At 35.7% G+C, this 16776-nt stretch overlaps 1 protein-coding gene across 17 annotated transcripts in view; it reads right to left on the bottom strand.

The window, feature by feature from the left end:
- DNAH14 (dynein axonemal heavy chain 14) overlaps positions 1–16776 on the bottom strand; it is a 334169-nt gene that overhangs the window by 131558 nt on the left and 185835 nt on the right. For all 17 annotated transcript variants that reach the window (XR_012032771.1, XM_072830144.1, XM_072830141.1 and 14 more), the window contains one exon: positions 1878–1962. Coding sequence is in view for 16 of the 17 variants with exons in the window: in XM_072830144.1 (XP_072686245.1) it covers positions 1878–1962 (85 nt within the window). In the remaining variant the exon portion in view is untranslated. The remainder of the gene's footprint in view (positions 1–1877; positions 1963–16776) is intronic.

Raw genomic sequence — 16776 nt, 5'->3', positions numbered from 1 at the left:
TGGGCTTGATTTCAAGGCATTTAAAATAGTTCAGGATTTAGCATTATCATAAAATTAATTCTAAATTATGAAAACCCTAAAAAAGTATCACTGAACTAAAACTTATTGGCAATCATTAATGTACAATGCACATGTACAATTCTATTTAAATTTCTAGTCAGGTGTAATAAATAGTTCATTCAGTGAGTATTTACTGCATCCCTACTATGTATCAGTTACTCTGGACACGCTCCCTTATCTCCAGAACAAGAACATGCTTACTAAGCCATGATGTGTGTAAGGAATAGGTAAACATGCCGTGAGGAGCAGTGGGAATCAGGGACAGCCTTTGCGGACACGTGACAGGACGACTGAGTGAGATTTGGCAAAATGGTGGATGATGAACATTTTGAGCAGAAGGACACATGTGCCAAGACCATGAGGTCAAAGGATCAAGGCTAGTGAGGAACTACAACAAAAAGCCTGTGTCCCCAAAGCCCATGTAGTGAATGCAGCAATGGGTAGGGCTTTCGTGCTCTATCACGGCTTCTTTTCTTCCATTCTTAGTGTAATGGGAAATCATGAAACGCCTCTAAAAGGAGGCGCATTAAACGCCTCTAAAAAAAGAAACATTCTAATTTATTATTTATTTATTGTAGTGTATGTTTTTTAAAAAATTGAATGTCTGCATATAAATACCAGAAGACATGTACAAGCATATTAATCATGGTAGCAGTTATAATAACAAAAATTGAAAACAACATATATGTCTATCAACAGGTTGTAAGTTGTAACATAGTTATACAATGGCCTATTAGACAGCAGTGAAATGAATGAAGAATCCTTATATCCGATGAATTAATCATAGGAACATAACACTGAACAAAAAAATGTAAGTCATACAAGAACATGGTGATTCTACTAAAGTTTAAAAACATGCAAAGGTGAAAAATATATTGTTTGGAAATATATTGATAAACACAAAATCCAGGTTAGTAGTCACCTCCAATGATGAGATGGCATAAGATCTAGATAGGTACACAGAGGACTTCAAAGATAGATTATAAAGTTTTTCTAGAATTGTGTGGTGTATATAGGGATGATTGTGTATTATTCCTTATATCTTGCACATACTTCACAAATATTCTTTTATGGCTACTCACAGCCTAATAAAAATTTAAAATAATTTATTGTTGCCATGTTGAGAATGGGCTGGAAGAACTGGGAAAACCAACTGGGAGACTCTTGCTACAGGGCAGGCAGGAAAGAGTGATGGTTTGGGCAGGATGTGGAATTGAAGGCAGAGTTGACAGGCAGAGTAAAAACCATATTGAAATGTTGTCATTTAAAAGAAAATGTGACGTGAATGTGTCAGGGCCTCGTACCTTTTAATGGAATGTAGAAAACCCTCAGCTGTGGCTCTCCTGTCCATTTTTGTAAAATGGCAGACTTGTAGAGATAGTAATTTCTGTGGCTATAATCTATTGAGCACTTACTATGTACCAGGCACTATTCTAGACATGTAGCACATTGCATTATTATCTAGTTTTATAAATGAGAAAACCAAAGCCTAAAAATAAATTGGTAACTGGATCAACATTTCTCAGCTCATAAATGGCAGATTCATGAAATAAACTCATGTCAATTTTATTCCTTTCTCAATTATGTACAGAACCTGCACAAATGTATTCATATTATCCATTTAAGTTGGCATCAAAATCTAATGATCTCATATTAAATACACAAGGACTCTATTCTAAGCTGCAATAAAATAAATTTAAGTGGATTGTGTTACTCTGAAGTCACAAAAGTCCTGGTTTATTGACAGGTAATCCTGTGCTTGCTTAAGTGTCTGGGATCTAGTAGGTACTTAAGCATGTCTGTGGAATTTAACTGACCTCTTTTTTGTATTCTTGAACTTGACAGAAACTTTTGAATGTGAAGAATGTGTCTTCTCGGTTGGAATGTCCTTCAAATCTTCACCTTAACAAGGAAAGAGTATTTTTCCACAGTGAACAAGAGACCCAAAATTTATCTGGTTACTTAGTGAGGTTTAACCTTCAAAATTGTTTGTAAATCATCACAGAACATCTTTCTTTTTTTTTTTTTTTTTTTTTTTTAGAACATCTTTCTTTCACATGCATTAGCAAGTAGCTACCTTATCAGACTTCAGTGAGAGTTACCTTTCTAAGAGGAGCAGAGAATGTACCTGCAATTGTCCAAAACGATTATTTATTTGAAGCATAAATTGACACTTTTTTCTTCTACCAACTTTTTTGTAAGTCTGATTGTTCCAACAGGAAAACTTTAGAATATTCAGGTAACTACCTCCAAATATGGCATACATTACAAACTAAATAGTAAATGGGTCCTAATGAAGAGCAGAGTAGAAAGAAAGCTGTATAATTTCAAATGATAAATTTACTAAAACAAACATCAAACAGGTGCACTTTAGGCAGGATGTATTCCTCTCCCTGGTTCCTGTCACCCTCTTGTTTTGTCCAGATCATGCAGGTCACAGAGGAACACAAAGGGTGATTATTAGGTTCTTCCTTCTAGCTTATTTTGTCTTTCATAATGTTTGTTTTCTTTGTATGAAAATAATATAGGCTTCTTGTAGAACTTATCATTCTATAGAATTTGACCACACTGATAGGTTAACAATGATTAAGTGTTGATGCATTTGAGCACTGGGTGTTATATGTTGGCAAATCGAACTCCAATTTAAAAAAATGTTGATGCATTATGGTCCTTTATATAAATACATAGTATTTAAATACTATATTTTAAAATTTAAACTCAAATCAAAAGTTAAAAAGAGAGTTGTCTTCTCATTCTGCTTTTTAAGTCTGTCTTCATGTCTTTCCATTGAAACATAACATTGTTGCACCATGGTTTATGAAGCTATTCTATTGATGGAATTCAGATTATTGCTGTTTTATGATTGTAAATAATGCTGCTATAAATAAAGTTCCTTGTGCACAAATCTGTACACTTCTGTGACTATTTCCTTATAATGAATTCATTCCTAGAATAAGAGATTCTAGGACACAGTACATTGATTTTTAAACATTTTTTTATTTGAGAGAGAGCACAGTGAGAGAGAGCACAAGTTGGAGGAGAGGCAGAGGGAGAAGCAAAATCCCTGCTGAGCAGGGAGCCCAACGTGGGACTCGATACCAGGACCCTGGGATCATGACCTGAGCCGAAGGCAGACAGTTAACTGACTGAGCCATCAGGTGCCCCTATATTGATATTTTTAACATATATTGCCAGATGGCTCACCAAGAAAGGCTGAATCAATATATACATCAAATAGCTTCTGTGAGAGTTTATATGTTGATATATTCTGGTAATTGATGTGTTTTCTCCATTTGAAAATATTAGATGAAAATTTTATGCTATTTTCTTTTTTTTTAAGATTTTATTTATTTTTTCATGAGAGACACACAGAGAGAGGCAGAGACATAGGCAGAGGGAGAGGGAGAAGCAGGCTTCCTGTGGGGAACCTGATGTAGGACTCTATCTCAGGACTCTGGGATCATGCTCTGAGCCAAAGGCAGATGCTCAACCACTGAGCCACCCAGGCACCCTATGCTATTTCATTTTTTATTTTCAAATAAATGTTTCTTTATCTATAAGGTTAAACATTTCCTTAAGGATTTTATTTATTGGAAATGTTACTAGTTTTGAAAAGATCAGGGATTTTTTTACCTGTTCTCCTCTCTATCCTTCTAGCCACTGATAGCTTAGCTGAGAATGTTCAGGAAGGATACCCCATCTATGTACATATCGTAGGATGTGGAATAGTTCTGTGATAGTAGGCATGCCATTGGATATTTGAAGCTTTTTAGAAGGTCCTGAAAAACTGTGAGGAATAATTTTAAGAACTCATTTTATTAGGTGAAATATATGTAATGTCATATGATTTACCACTTTAAACCATTAAGTGTACAATTCAATGGCATCACATACATTTAGTTTTTGTGCAACCATCCCCACCATCCATCTCTAGAACCTTCCATAATCTCATACTGAAACTCTGTACCCATTAAACAATAACTCCCCATTCCTTTTCCCCCCAGGCCCTGGTAATCTCTACTCTAATTTCTGTTCCTATCAATTTACCTTTTCTTGTACCTCATATAAATGGATCCTTACAATATTTGCCCTTCTGTGACTGGCTTATCTCACTCAGCATGATGTCCTTAAGGTTCATTCATCTGTGCTGTAGTGACAGATTTCCTTTCTTTTTATGGCTGAATAATATCCATTTTTCTGCAGTAGACAGTTGACTTGTTTCTATCCCTTGGTATTGTGAATAGTACTGTTATGAACATGGGTGAGCAAATATCTGTGACAGTCTTTGCTTTAATTCTTTTGTGTATATACTCAGAAGGGGAATTGCTGGGTCAGGTGATAAGTTCATGTTCAATTTGCTTACAAATGGTCATACTGTTGTCTACAGTGGCTGCATCATTCCACATTATCACCAACAATGCAAAGGGTTCCAATTTCTCCATGTTCATGTCATGTTATTTTCTGATTTAAAAAAATTTTTTATAATAGCTATCCTAATGGGTGTGAAGTGATATCTCATTGTGGTTTTGATTTAATATGTTTGGTTTTTGCATTTATTTTTTTTAAGATTTATTTATTCATGAGAGACAGAGAGAGAGAAAGAGGCCGAGGGAGAATCAGGCTCCATGCAGGGAGCCTGACGTGGGACTTGATTCCACATCCCCAGGATCACAGCATGAGCTGAAGGCATTAAACCACTGAGCCACCCAGGCTGCCCTATGTTTAATTTTTCACATGCTTCTTGGCCATTTATATAGTTTTTGAGATATGTCCATTCAGGTCTTTTGTCCATTCTTAAATCAGGTTATCCTTTGTTTTTAAACTGAAGGAGTTCTTTATATATTCTGGATATTAATCCTTTATCAGATATGTAATCTGAAAATAATTTCTCCCAGTCTGAGCCTTTTTACACTATTGATAATTTAAACTAAAAATAAAACTGTAACATGGTTAAAAAAATATACAATATCTTTATGATATTTTTCATAAAAAACACTACTGAGTTTTGCCCATTGATCTAATATCTGGTGAACGTGCTGCAATCTCCAATTCTAATCAAATCCTGATTTTTGTTTTTGTTATAATAAATATGATTAAAGCCTCTGCCAACAATAACAACTTTTCCTCTTCCTATTTCTTAAAACTTTTTTCCCCTCTGTTGTTTAATTGACTGGTATCATGAAGGCCATATTGGATACTAATAGGAGTAAACACAGTATTAATATGAATTGTTGGAGAAGGCCATTGAGAGAACGTGACTGTTGTCTGACCCGCAGCTGAACCCCAAGGAACTGGGCATTTGTTACTCTCTGTTTTTATCCTCATAATGCACATTCTGCCTCCTGTTCCCATGTTACAAGCCACTTCAGGTATACCATTTTGAGAGAGCAATGGGTCATTGAGACCATCCAGAATGAATAGGGACTGAATCCTATTAAGGCCTCTATAGAAACCTGTAAGGTTCTTATGTGTTGATGTGGGGATCCACTCATCCTGTAGTCATTCAAGACAAGCCTTGGGTAAGTTCCCTTGCTTATTAAACAAGTAAGTTCCCTTGCTTATTAAAACTGCCACCCACCAACCTAGACTGGTCTGCCTCTTTCTTTGGTCTTTTCCTGCTTCCATGTGTAAGGGCTGGTTTTGAATTTCATCCAGGAAACTCCTGAGGTAACAAACTGACAATTGATGAGTCAGTCAGTCAGGAGACCAAAGAAATTAGACTTGGGAACAAGGCATCTGTCAGGAGACATTCCAGGTTAGCCATGAGCCTCTGTGGGGAGGGATGGCACACATGTTAGATGTTTACCAACTGCCACAGGAGTATGAGGAAACGCTGACAATGCTGGCTGTTTGAGAAACTGCACAGCACTGCAGCAAAGAAGGGATGTGAGTGGCTGCTGCTGTGGGCTGGCCTGTGTTGTGGGCAGCTGTGTGGGCCACTGATGCCTAACCAGAGTCTGAAGCTTGAGTTAGAAAGTTACAAGAACCCAGGTTAGCAAAGGATGTGCAGCTGTCCACCACTCTGCTAGCTTTGGGGCTGGCAGACACACAGGAGAGCAGGATAGGTGGAGACTTCAGCGTGCCATTTTACAAAGCAGGAAGGCACAAGGTCCACAGAGTAAGGTCTGCACCCTCTGACAAATCCTGATGGGGAATCAGAGGTAGAATAAGAGGTAGAATCACTGACAAAATGAGGATAGCAAAGGGGAGGAGGTTATGCTGATTGACAGTGAACAGATGGAACTGCCCCATGTCGCCTGACCCCTAAGACAAAGAGAAATTTTAAACAGTAATTACTCTGGACTTCTGATAATAAACATATGCCAAAACTTACATTGTCTCTCTGTCCCTTGAAAATGTAAATTTGATCATATCTTTAAAATGTAAGCCTCCTGGGAGAGAGAACTAAAGCAGTACCCACACTCATCTGAGCTTTGTGAAATCCAGAGGGCTCTGGAAGCTTCCTCATCCCAAATCCAGGCCTCACTGTCCATGAGAAAACTTGACAAACACAAATCTTAAGTCCTCTCCACAAATACTAGTTCAAAGCTTTTGGCCCTTCAGGTAGGTAACCATAAATTGTTCCATCTGCCACAGACACAATTTGAACCTAACTGTTATTTGTAAACAAGAGAGTTTCATTTTGTTTTACCAGATTCGTGGATAAATTTTACTATTAGAGCTATAGGGTCTTTGTGTCTGTCTGTATGTTTATGTTATGTGTACGGCCATACTATGTATAGATAACATTTTTCTATATCTAGATAACACTGTTAATACTAATTTTTTAAAGATATTATTTACTAGAGAGAGTGCATGAAGTGGGGGAGCAGAGGGAGAGGGGGAAGCAGACTCCCCGCTGAGCAGGGAGCCCAATGTGGGGCTCGATTCCACGACCCAGAGATCATGACCTGAGCCAAAGGCAGGAACCCAAATAATTGGAGCCACTCAGGTGCCTTCAAAATTAATTTATAAAAGATCTCTATTTAATTGCTTTAAAGGAAAATAAGCTTTAATATCAAGAATGAACTTATGTGAAACTAAAATTTAATTTTCTTTTGTCTGCTAAAAGGACAAAGTTTTCTGGGACTATTGATTTGTTCCTGATAGGATTATAGAAGGATTTTCTTTACCTTTTATTTTAAGTAATCTCCCTAGAAAACAAAGATTCTGGGAGCCTCTGGGTAGCTCAGTTAGTTAAGTGTCTGCCTTTGGCTCAGGTCATCTCAGGGTCCTGGGATTGAGTCCTACATCAGGTTTCTTGCTCAGTGGGGAGTCTACTTCTCTCTCTCCCTCTGCCTCTTCACCTTGCTTGTGCTCTCTCTCTCTCTCTCTTGCTCTCGTTCTCTCAAATAAATAAAATAAAATCTTAAAAAAAAAAAAAAGGAAAAAAAACAAAGATTCTGTGTTTTACCAAATAATCTCCCGGGATCAATGTTATCTTTATCAGGTCTTTGATTACTTAAGAAAATTGAGTCTTCTCTACTAAAAGGGTGAATTCTTTTTTTTTTTTTACAACTACATAGCTTTTTATTTGCCTCAAGTCTTTGTCATTTGGTTAAATTAATAACTAAATATTGTTTCACAAGGATATGATCCTTTTTAATCAAGCATTTGAAAACTTTGTGAAATTTCTGATAAACTTCCCCAAATCAAATTCTAAATGAAGACTTTTTGACCTTAAAATAAGTTTCTATAAAGAACTTATTAAACTCAACACCAAAGAAACAAACAATCCAATCATGAAATGGGCAAAAGACATGAAGAGAAATCTCACAGAGGAAGACATAGACATGGCCAACACGCACATGAGAAAATGCTCTGCATCACTTGCCATCAGGGAAATACAAATCAAAACCACAATGAGATACCACCTCACACCAGTGAGAATGGCGAAAATTAACAAGGCAGGAAACAACAAATGTTGGAGAGGATGCGGCGAAAAGGGAACCCTCTTACACTGTTGGTGGGAATGTGAACTGGTGCAGCCACTCTGGAAAACCGTGTGGAGGTTCCTCAAAGAGCTAAAAATAGACCTGCCCTACGACCCAGCAATTGCACTGCTGGGGATTTACCCCAAAGATACAGATGCAGTGAAACGCCGGGACACCTGCACCCCGATGTTTCTAGCAGCAATGGCCACAATAGTCAAATTGTGGAAGGAGCCTCGGTGTCCATCGAAAGATGAATGGATAAAGAAGATGTGGTTTATGTATACAATGGAATATTACTCAGCCATTAGAAACGACAAATACCCACCATTTGCTTCAACGTGGATGGAACTGGAGGGTATTACGCTGAGTGAAGTAAGTCAATCGGAGAAGGACAAACATTATATGTTCTCATTCATTTGGGGAATATAAATAATAGTGAAAGGGAATATAAGGGAAGGGAGAAGAAATGTGTGGGAAATATCAGAAAGGGAGACAGAACATAAAGACTCCTAACTCTGGGAAACGAACTAGGGGTGGTGGAAGGGGAGGAGGGCGGGGGATGGGGGTGAATGGGTGATGGGCACTGGGGGTTATTCTGTATGTTGGTAAATTGAACACTAATAAAAAATAAATTTATTAAAAAAATAAGTTTCAGATTTTCTTTCTTTCTTTTTTTTTTTAATATTTATTTATGATAGACATAGAAAGAGAGGCAGAGACACAGGAGGAGGGAGAAGCAGGCTCCATGCCGGGAGCCCGACGCCGGACTCGATCCCAGGACTCCAGGATCGCACCCTGGGCCAAATGCAGGCGCTAAACCGCTGAGCCACCCAGGGATCCCAAGTTTCAGATTTTCAAGAGGGTCCCTGGACCATTTCAAAAGATTTGATATTTCTCCCTATAAAAGTGAGATCTTCAACTAATTAGGCTTATTTGATATACTGAATTACACAGAAAGCATTATCAAATAAAAGTGTTACTAAATTTTCTCTAGGTTATATATAAACATATATATATTATTAATGTAAATATTCTAAAAATTATATTAAATTCCTAAAAATCTTATGAACTAGTATAATGTTATCATTTTAGTGATTTTTAAAAAGGATATTTAAAAAATCACCAAATTTCCATGTTAATTGCATTATAATGAACTCTCATCAAATCTTTAACCACAGCTGTTTTTAAGTCTTTTGTCACTTATAGACAGTTATGGTTTTACTCTAATGCTTCATGTTCCAGGAGAGCCACAGAAAAGACTCTATCATAAAGTACAGGTTTCTGATAGCTAACATTATACCACCGAATTGAGTAAGAATTTACAGTACTCCAATATAAAGCTGATGAATTCATAAAACTGAAACCAAAAGATCAAGATCAACACAAGTAATTATACTGAACTAAATGACCTGATGAGGATGATTATAATTTTTATGACTTTTTGTTTAAAATATTGTTGGTTCTTTTATAGTTTTATTTTTTCTGACTTAAAAAAGGAAACCTTTTCTCACTTCTCTTAGCAAATCAGCAATTTGCTAACCCATACCTTTGTTAACAAAGATAAAACATTTATATTTTTCTACCTGTCTAATCCCTCCAGAATCCAAAAGCTTTTTTTTATTAGAGAGAGTGCATGCATGCAAGTAGGGAGAAGGGGCAGAGGGAGAGAGAGAATCTTAAGCAGGCTCCACACTCCAGCAAGGAGCCCAACATGGGGCTCGATCTCATGACCCTGAGATCATGACCTGAGTCAAAATCAAGAATTGGAGGCTTAACACACTGATTCACCCTTGCACCCCACGACTTTTCCTTTTACAGATCATTTGGGAAAGTTTATATTTTACTTCAAAATTATCCATCTTAAATAGGTTTTCAAATTTATTGACATCTCATTAATATGGAAAACCAGACAGATATAGACTACTACCTACCACTCCAAACACTTAAGTATGGAAACAACTATAACAACAACTAACCATAGCTGAGCTAAAAGAAGGGGGAGGAGCTCCTTCAAATGTGTACACACATGAAAAAGTATTTGGCCAGAAAAAAGAATGAGGTCTTGCCATTTGTGGTAACATGGATGGACCTAGAGGGTATTGTGCTGAGTGACATAAGTCAGACAGAGAAAAACAAATATGGTATGATTTCACTTACATGTGGAACATAAAAGACAAACACATTTTAAAGAAGCAGAAACAGATCCATAAATACAGAGCACTGATAACTGTTAGAGAGGAGATGGTGGGGGGAATGGGCAGAGTGGGTGAACGGGAGTGGGAGACACAGGTTTCCAGTTATAGAATAAATATATCATGGGATGGAGGGTGCAGCACAGGGAATACAGTCTATGGAACTGTCATGATGTTGTGTGGTGACAGATGGCAGCTACACTTGTGGTGAGCACAGCATAATGTGTAGAGCTGTCAGATTACTATGTTGTATACCTGAACCTAATATAACACTGTGTGTCAACTACACTCAAAAAGACAGAAATTTTTAAAAATTGATAAAGTACAATTAAAATCTGAAAGACAATAGATAGCAAATCTGTTCAAATGGTATACGAAGGAAAACTACGAGAATAAAACCATGAAAAAAATCAATTTTTTCTTCATTATTATTGTATGTATATAAGAAGATGGATGTTAACTGAACCTAATGTATTAATCATTTCACAATAGATATAAATCAAACCATCATGCTGTGTGTCTTAAACTTATTCAGTGATGGATGTCATGATATCTCAATAAAATTGTAAAATAAATCTCAAATCATCAAACAATTCTTTTTACTGGAAGTGTGGATTTGAAAACTTCTTACCATTCTGTCTGTTTTTGATTTAAATATTTTGAGGCCATGTTGTTAATTATGTAATATTATGTATTGTTAATACATAAATGGCTCATAATTGTATTATTTTTTTAGTAGATAGTTACGATTACCAACAGAAAATGCCCTTCCTTTTTCCCTCCAGTTTTTAAAAAATATTTTATTTATTTATTTATTCATGAGAGACACAGGCAGAGGGAGAAGCAGGCTCTCCACGGAAAGCCCGATGTGGGACTCGATCCCGGAACTCCAGGATCATGACCTAAGGCAGACGCTCAACCACTGAACCACCTAGGCATTCCCTCTCCAGTGTTTTTAGCTTACAACTCCTTTTGTCTCCTATTACTATTGCCAACCCATATATAGATGAATATGTACATATAAAACATACATGGCAGGTACTGTTGATGGTTTTCTTGTATATTTTCCATTACTTTGCTTTCAATCTTTATTTCATTATGATTTAAGTGTGTCTTTTATAGTAGCGTTGAAAAATTGAATTTGAGAATCTATCTTCATTGCAATCATGATATATTTATCATTTTATTTGCAGTGTTTAAACATGTTGTTTCTCCCTTTTCTTAAGTTTCATTATTTTGATCACTGTTTTTATTGAACTGTTTTACCTTCATAGTATGACAGCTATACATTTCATAAAAGATACTTATTGTGCAATAGACAAAAGTATATAAAAAGTATAAATTAAACAATAAATGTTTTTTAATAGTCCATCCAGCTTAGGATATGAAGCATCACAAATATATCTGTAGACCTCTGGCTACCATTCTCTGTTGACATTCCTGTTTCCTGTAGATGTTATCAGGTTGAATTTGTTGTTTTATTATTTTCATGAGCAATGAAAATAATTTCAGTAGTAAGTCTCTTTAAAATACATAGTTTCACTTTCTATGACTTTAAAATTTTACATAAATTGTGTCAAATGTATGTACTTGTACAGTTCGCTTTATTCTACTCATTATGTTTGTGGATCATCAAGCATGTTGATACATGTAGCTTTTAATCCATGTACTTTATATATATTGGATATTTTGTTGGTTATTTGTGTTATAGTCTGGGGCTTGTCTTTCAAATTTTTGCTGCTTTTTGAGAAACACATAGTTTTAATTTTATACGGAAAAATACGTCAAGTGTAAATCCAATATCAATCAATTCAATATCATGAACAAATCCTACTATATTTCCTTCTAAAAATTCTCAAGTATCATTTTTTTCAACTAGACACTTTAACCTACCAGATTTATTTTTGTGTTTAATGGAGGCAAAAAGCCCTTTTAAAAAAATACAGATAATTAATTGATCCAACATAATTAAAATGTTTATTCTTATTCATCTGTTGTGCTACTTTTGTCATTTATTTTGTTTAAATCATCTCTGTTTTTCATGTTTTTTTTTCTTTAACCCCAGATATTTCTTCTGAGATAATTTTCATTCTACCTGAAGCACATACTTTAGAAGTTCCTTTAATTATGGTCTGTTATGGTGAACTCTCTCAAATGTTTTGTCTGAAAATACAAGTGGTCTTTATCATTTTAAAATGGAAGGCAAACTGACTACCACTTCTGAATTAATAGTCACTTTTTTCTCAGCCTATTATATATTGTTTTCTGGCTTCCTTTTTTGTTGTTGAAAAGTCTCTTGTCAATCCAATTATGATTCCTTAGTAGGTAATCCATCCTTTTTCTCTACCTTTCAAATGTATTCTTGTCTTTGGTGCTCAGTAGTTTCATGTTGGTAAATGTAGGTGAGTGTTTCACTTTATTTGTCTTGCTTGAGATTTGTTTCACTTTCTGTACTGAGAATATATGTATTTTATCAGTTCTGGAAAATTCTCACACATCTACTTTTTGCATATAGCTTTTTCCTCAAGATTTTTTCTGGAACTCCAAACAAATATATGTGAGGATTTCTCTGTCTCAATTTGCCCTGTCTTTTAACCTGTCATAGTGCCATATTTTTTTATATATTGGTCTGCTAATTCTCTTTTTAGCATTACATAAAACTGAGTCAGCATTAGCCCATCCACTCAGTTTTCCATTCATTGACTAGCATTTTTAGAAGTTATATTTATTTTTCATATTGTTGAATAATTTTTTGTAGTCTCAAAGTGCTCTTGTATTTATCTGATGTTATGTAATATATAGCATTACATATTAAATAAATGGTCCAAATGCTCCAGCTGAAAGCCCGAGACCATCAGATGATAACAAAGTGACAACCAAATACAGGCTGTCAACAGGAAAGGCACTTCAAACGCAAAAACATAGGTTAGAAGTAAAAGAATGGAAAGCAGTATAGCAGAAGTGGCTATGTTAATATCAGGCAAAGCTGATTTTAGAGAAAGGGTAATTACTTAGAGATAAAGAAATAATTAACAAGGATTCAATTCATTAAGAAGAGAATACGTCTAAATGTAGGCACCTAATAACAGCTTCAACATACACAAAGGGAAAACTTGCAGAACTAAAAAGAGATACACAGACAAACCACAATTGCAGATTGAGATTTTAATACTCCTTTTTCATTATAATGGATAAGAATGTATAAAAGGAAAATTAGAAAGGATATTGAAAATTTGAGCAAAACTATCAACTAGACTAAGTTGATATTTCTAGAATATTTCATTCAACAAATGAAGAATACTTCTTGTTTTCAAGTGCACAGTTATATTCACCCAGACAGGTAACTTCTGGGCTATAAAACAAGTTTCAATAAACTTAAAACACTAGAATCATGCAAAGCACATTTTATAACAGGAAAAATTAAACTAGAAATAACAAAAAGACATCTAGAAATCCCTAAATATTTGGAAATAAACTCCACATTTCTAAACAACCATAGGACAAATAAATCACAAAGGAAATTAGAGAATGCTTTATTTAAAAAAATTAATAATCTCAATATATGCAGAAAAAAACAAATAAGATCAATACTATTCATGATAAAGAAAATCTCTTAGCAAACTGGAAATAGTAATAAGCTTCCTCAACTTGAAAAAGGATGTCTACGGAAGAAACCTATGGTTAAAATGATACTGAAATAGTGAAAAATGAAGGCTTTCTCCTTCAGATAGGGGAAAAAATGGCATGTCTGCTCTCAAAATATCTATGGAACTTTGAATTGTAGGTCCTACCCAGTACTATGAGACAAATACAAGAAATAAAACAAGCGCTGATTGGAAATAAAGTACTCATGTCTTTATTCACAGTCGACATGATCATCTACATGGTAAATCCAAAGGAAACTACAAAAGCTAATGAAATGTACATTAACACATATGTAAGACAAAAAGTCAATATAAAATATCAATTGTATTTGTATGTACCAGCAATAAACTGGAAATTAAGATTTTAAAACTTAATAGCATTAAAAAATTAAATTCTTAATTCCCAGTAGAATTCTCAGTTCTGAGTTCAGTAAACTGAACCCTGGTCAAAATTCCCTGTTGTATTTATTATCTAGCCCTCAGGCCCCCCACTCTTACAGAAGGAGAGCGACAAGATGCTCTAGGTTTCTGGATATCTGTATCAGTCAGAGCCTGTGTCCACAGTTCTATAGATCTTTGATTATTCCTCTCTCCCTAGTATGAGTTACTCAGGTAAATGGCTGAAGTCCCCTTTGGAGAAGGATCCATGTAATTATTTTTATAAGTACTTTCCATGATACTGCAGAAGGTCCCAGCCTCTTCTTGATTCAATGAGTTCTGGGCCTGAAAGCTGGCTTGGGTTTGGAAATGGACAAGGGATCACAACTTTTTACTGAGGCAGCTACCCTCAACCTCCTAACTCACCTTTGACTTCTCACAATACAAGCTGGTGGTACCGAGTTGGTTGCCCATATATTTTGCCCCGAGGGATGCAACATTCCACTAACAATCTTGGTAACTCTGAGAATCATCTACTGCACCTCCCACCCCTGCTTGGCTGAATTCTTCTGGTTTCTGGGGGTAAGGGCTATATGAGACCCTCCAGGGAGATGAGTTCAGCAATGGCCATCCTACCATTAGCTCTAGTCTACAGAGCCATCACTGAGCTTATTAAGAATGCATGCCTTGGTGTACTGAGTCAGAGGGGTGTGTCAATATTTAGGGTGATGTTTGCTCAGATGCGATCCACTCTGAGTGTCAGAGTTGGTCATTTAATATTTCTAAAGCGTCACCACTCTAATTACTGAGTCCTGGCCTGGAGCTTTCATATCCCTTCAGTTGCAGGATATAAGGATTTCTTTGCGTGCTACCTGGAGGGCCTTCGAAGAGAGGTTGCTAACATGTTTGTGATCACTGAGATTTGCTTTATTTAACACTTAGTTCTTCTATTGTCTTTCACTCCCCCTCCCTCTGTGTGTGTGTGTGTATGTATCAATAATCTGCTATATTTATCTTCCAGTATGTTCTTAATATGTCTTACTCTTTTTATTGCTTAAGACAATTTTCATGCTAAAATAAAATTTGAGCAAATACTTAAATTGACAGCTTGGTTTTCTTTCTATTTGTATTTACATTATTTATCTTATTTCTGTCCCTTATTCCAGCCTTTCCATATCCATTTTTATAAATAACAGATGGAGATAGAATTCACATATTACAGAATTTGCCCTTTTAAAGTGCACAATTTGGTGGTTTTTAGTATAATCAGAGGTGTGCAGATATCACCACTATAATTTTAGAATGTTTTCATCACTCCAAAAAGAAACTCTTTGCCCATTAGCAGAGCTTCCTATTTCCTCCTTCCCCCAACCTCTGGCAAGCACAACCTATTTCATATTCACTTATTCTGGGCATCTCATATAAATGGAGTCTTACAGTATAAGGTCTTTGTGACTGGCTTCTTTAACTTAACACAATGTTTTCAAGGTTCATCCATTCTGTGCATCAATACTTCATTTCTTATTAGGCCCCAATAATTGGGTCATGTGGGTAAACCACAACTTTCTTTATCCATTTAATAGTTGATAGGAATTAGGGTTGTTTCCACTTTTGGACTATTATGAATAATGGTGCTAAAGACATCTGTGTCCAACTTTTTGCATGGACACATTTCTCTTTCTTTTGGGTATATTTTTTAGGAGTGGATTTGTTGGGTCATATAGTAACTATGTTTCACATTATAGGAACTGCCAAACTGTTTAACCAAAGTGCATGCTCCATTTGTATCATTTTGGTTTAATGATGATACTTGTAGAGAAAAAGTTTCTATTTGTTTTAAAATTTAATCCGTTTTTTTTAAGACTTTATTTGGGGGGGGGGGGAGAGAGAGAGAGAGAGAGAGAGAGAGAGAGCGAGCATGCAAGCAAGAGCACAAGAGCAGGGGGAGGGAGAAGTAGACTCCTTGCTGAGCAGGAGCCTGACTCATCATGACCTGAGCCAAAGACAGTGCTTAACTGACCGAGCCACCCAGGGGCCCCCAAATTGAATCAGCTTAAAAAGAAAAGAGAGGGCAGCAAACCAGAAAGACTCGTAACTATAAAGAACAAACTGAGGGCTGATGGAGGGAGGAAGATGGGCTAGATAGGTGTTGAGGATTAAGGTGGGCACTTATGATGAGCACTGGGTGTGAATATATAAATGGTGAATCACTGAATTCTATACCTGTTAACAGAATTACAGTATATGTTAACTAACTTAAATTTAAATAAAAACTTGAAATTTAAAAATAACCTACAAAAAATTTGAAATCAGTTTCTATCTTTTAAATGAGGGAGTTTCATTCATTTTTATTATTGTAATTATTGTTAAAGTTGGATTGGGTTTTTTTGTTATTCAAATTTCTTTCTTTTCATTTATTTTGCTACCCTCTATTGTAAAGAACAAATATTCCTTTGCATATATAAAGCTATGGATTCTATTTTTTTTTAAGATTTTTTTTTTTTTTTTTTTTAGAGAGCAAGCAAGAGGGGAAGGGGTAGACAGAGAGAATCTCCAGCAGATTCCTCC

The sequence above is a fragment of the Canis lupus genome, chromosome 6, assembly GCF_048164855.1.
Source record: "Canis lupus baileyi chromosome 6, mCanLup2.hap1, whole genome shotgun sequence".
Lineage (NCBI taxonomy): Eukaryota > Metazoa > Chordata > Mammalia > Carnivora > Canidae > Canis > Canis lupus.
The sequence above is the reverse complement of the archived record's forward strand: the minus strand, read 5'-3'. Positions and strand labels throughout refer to the sequence as shown.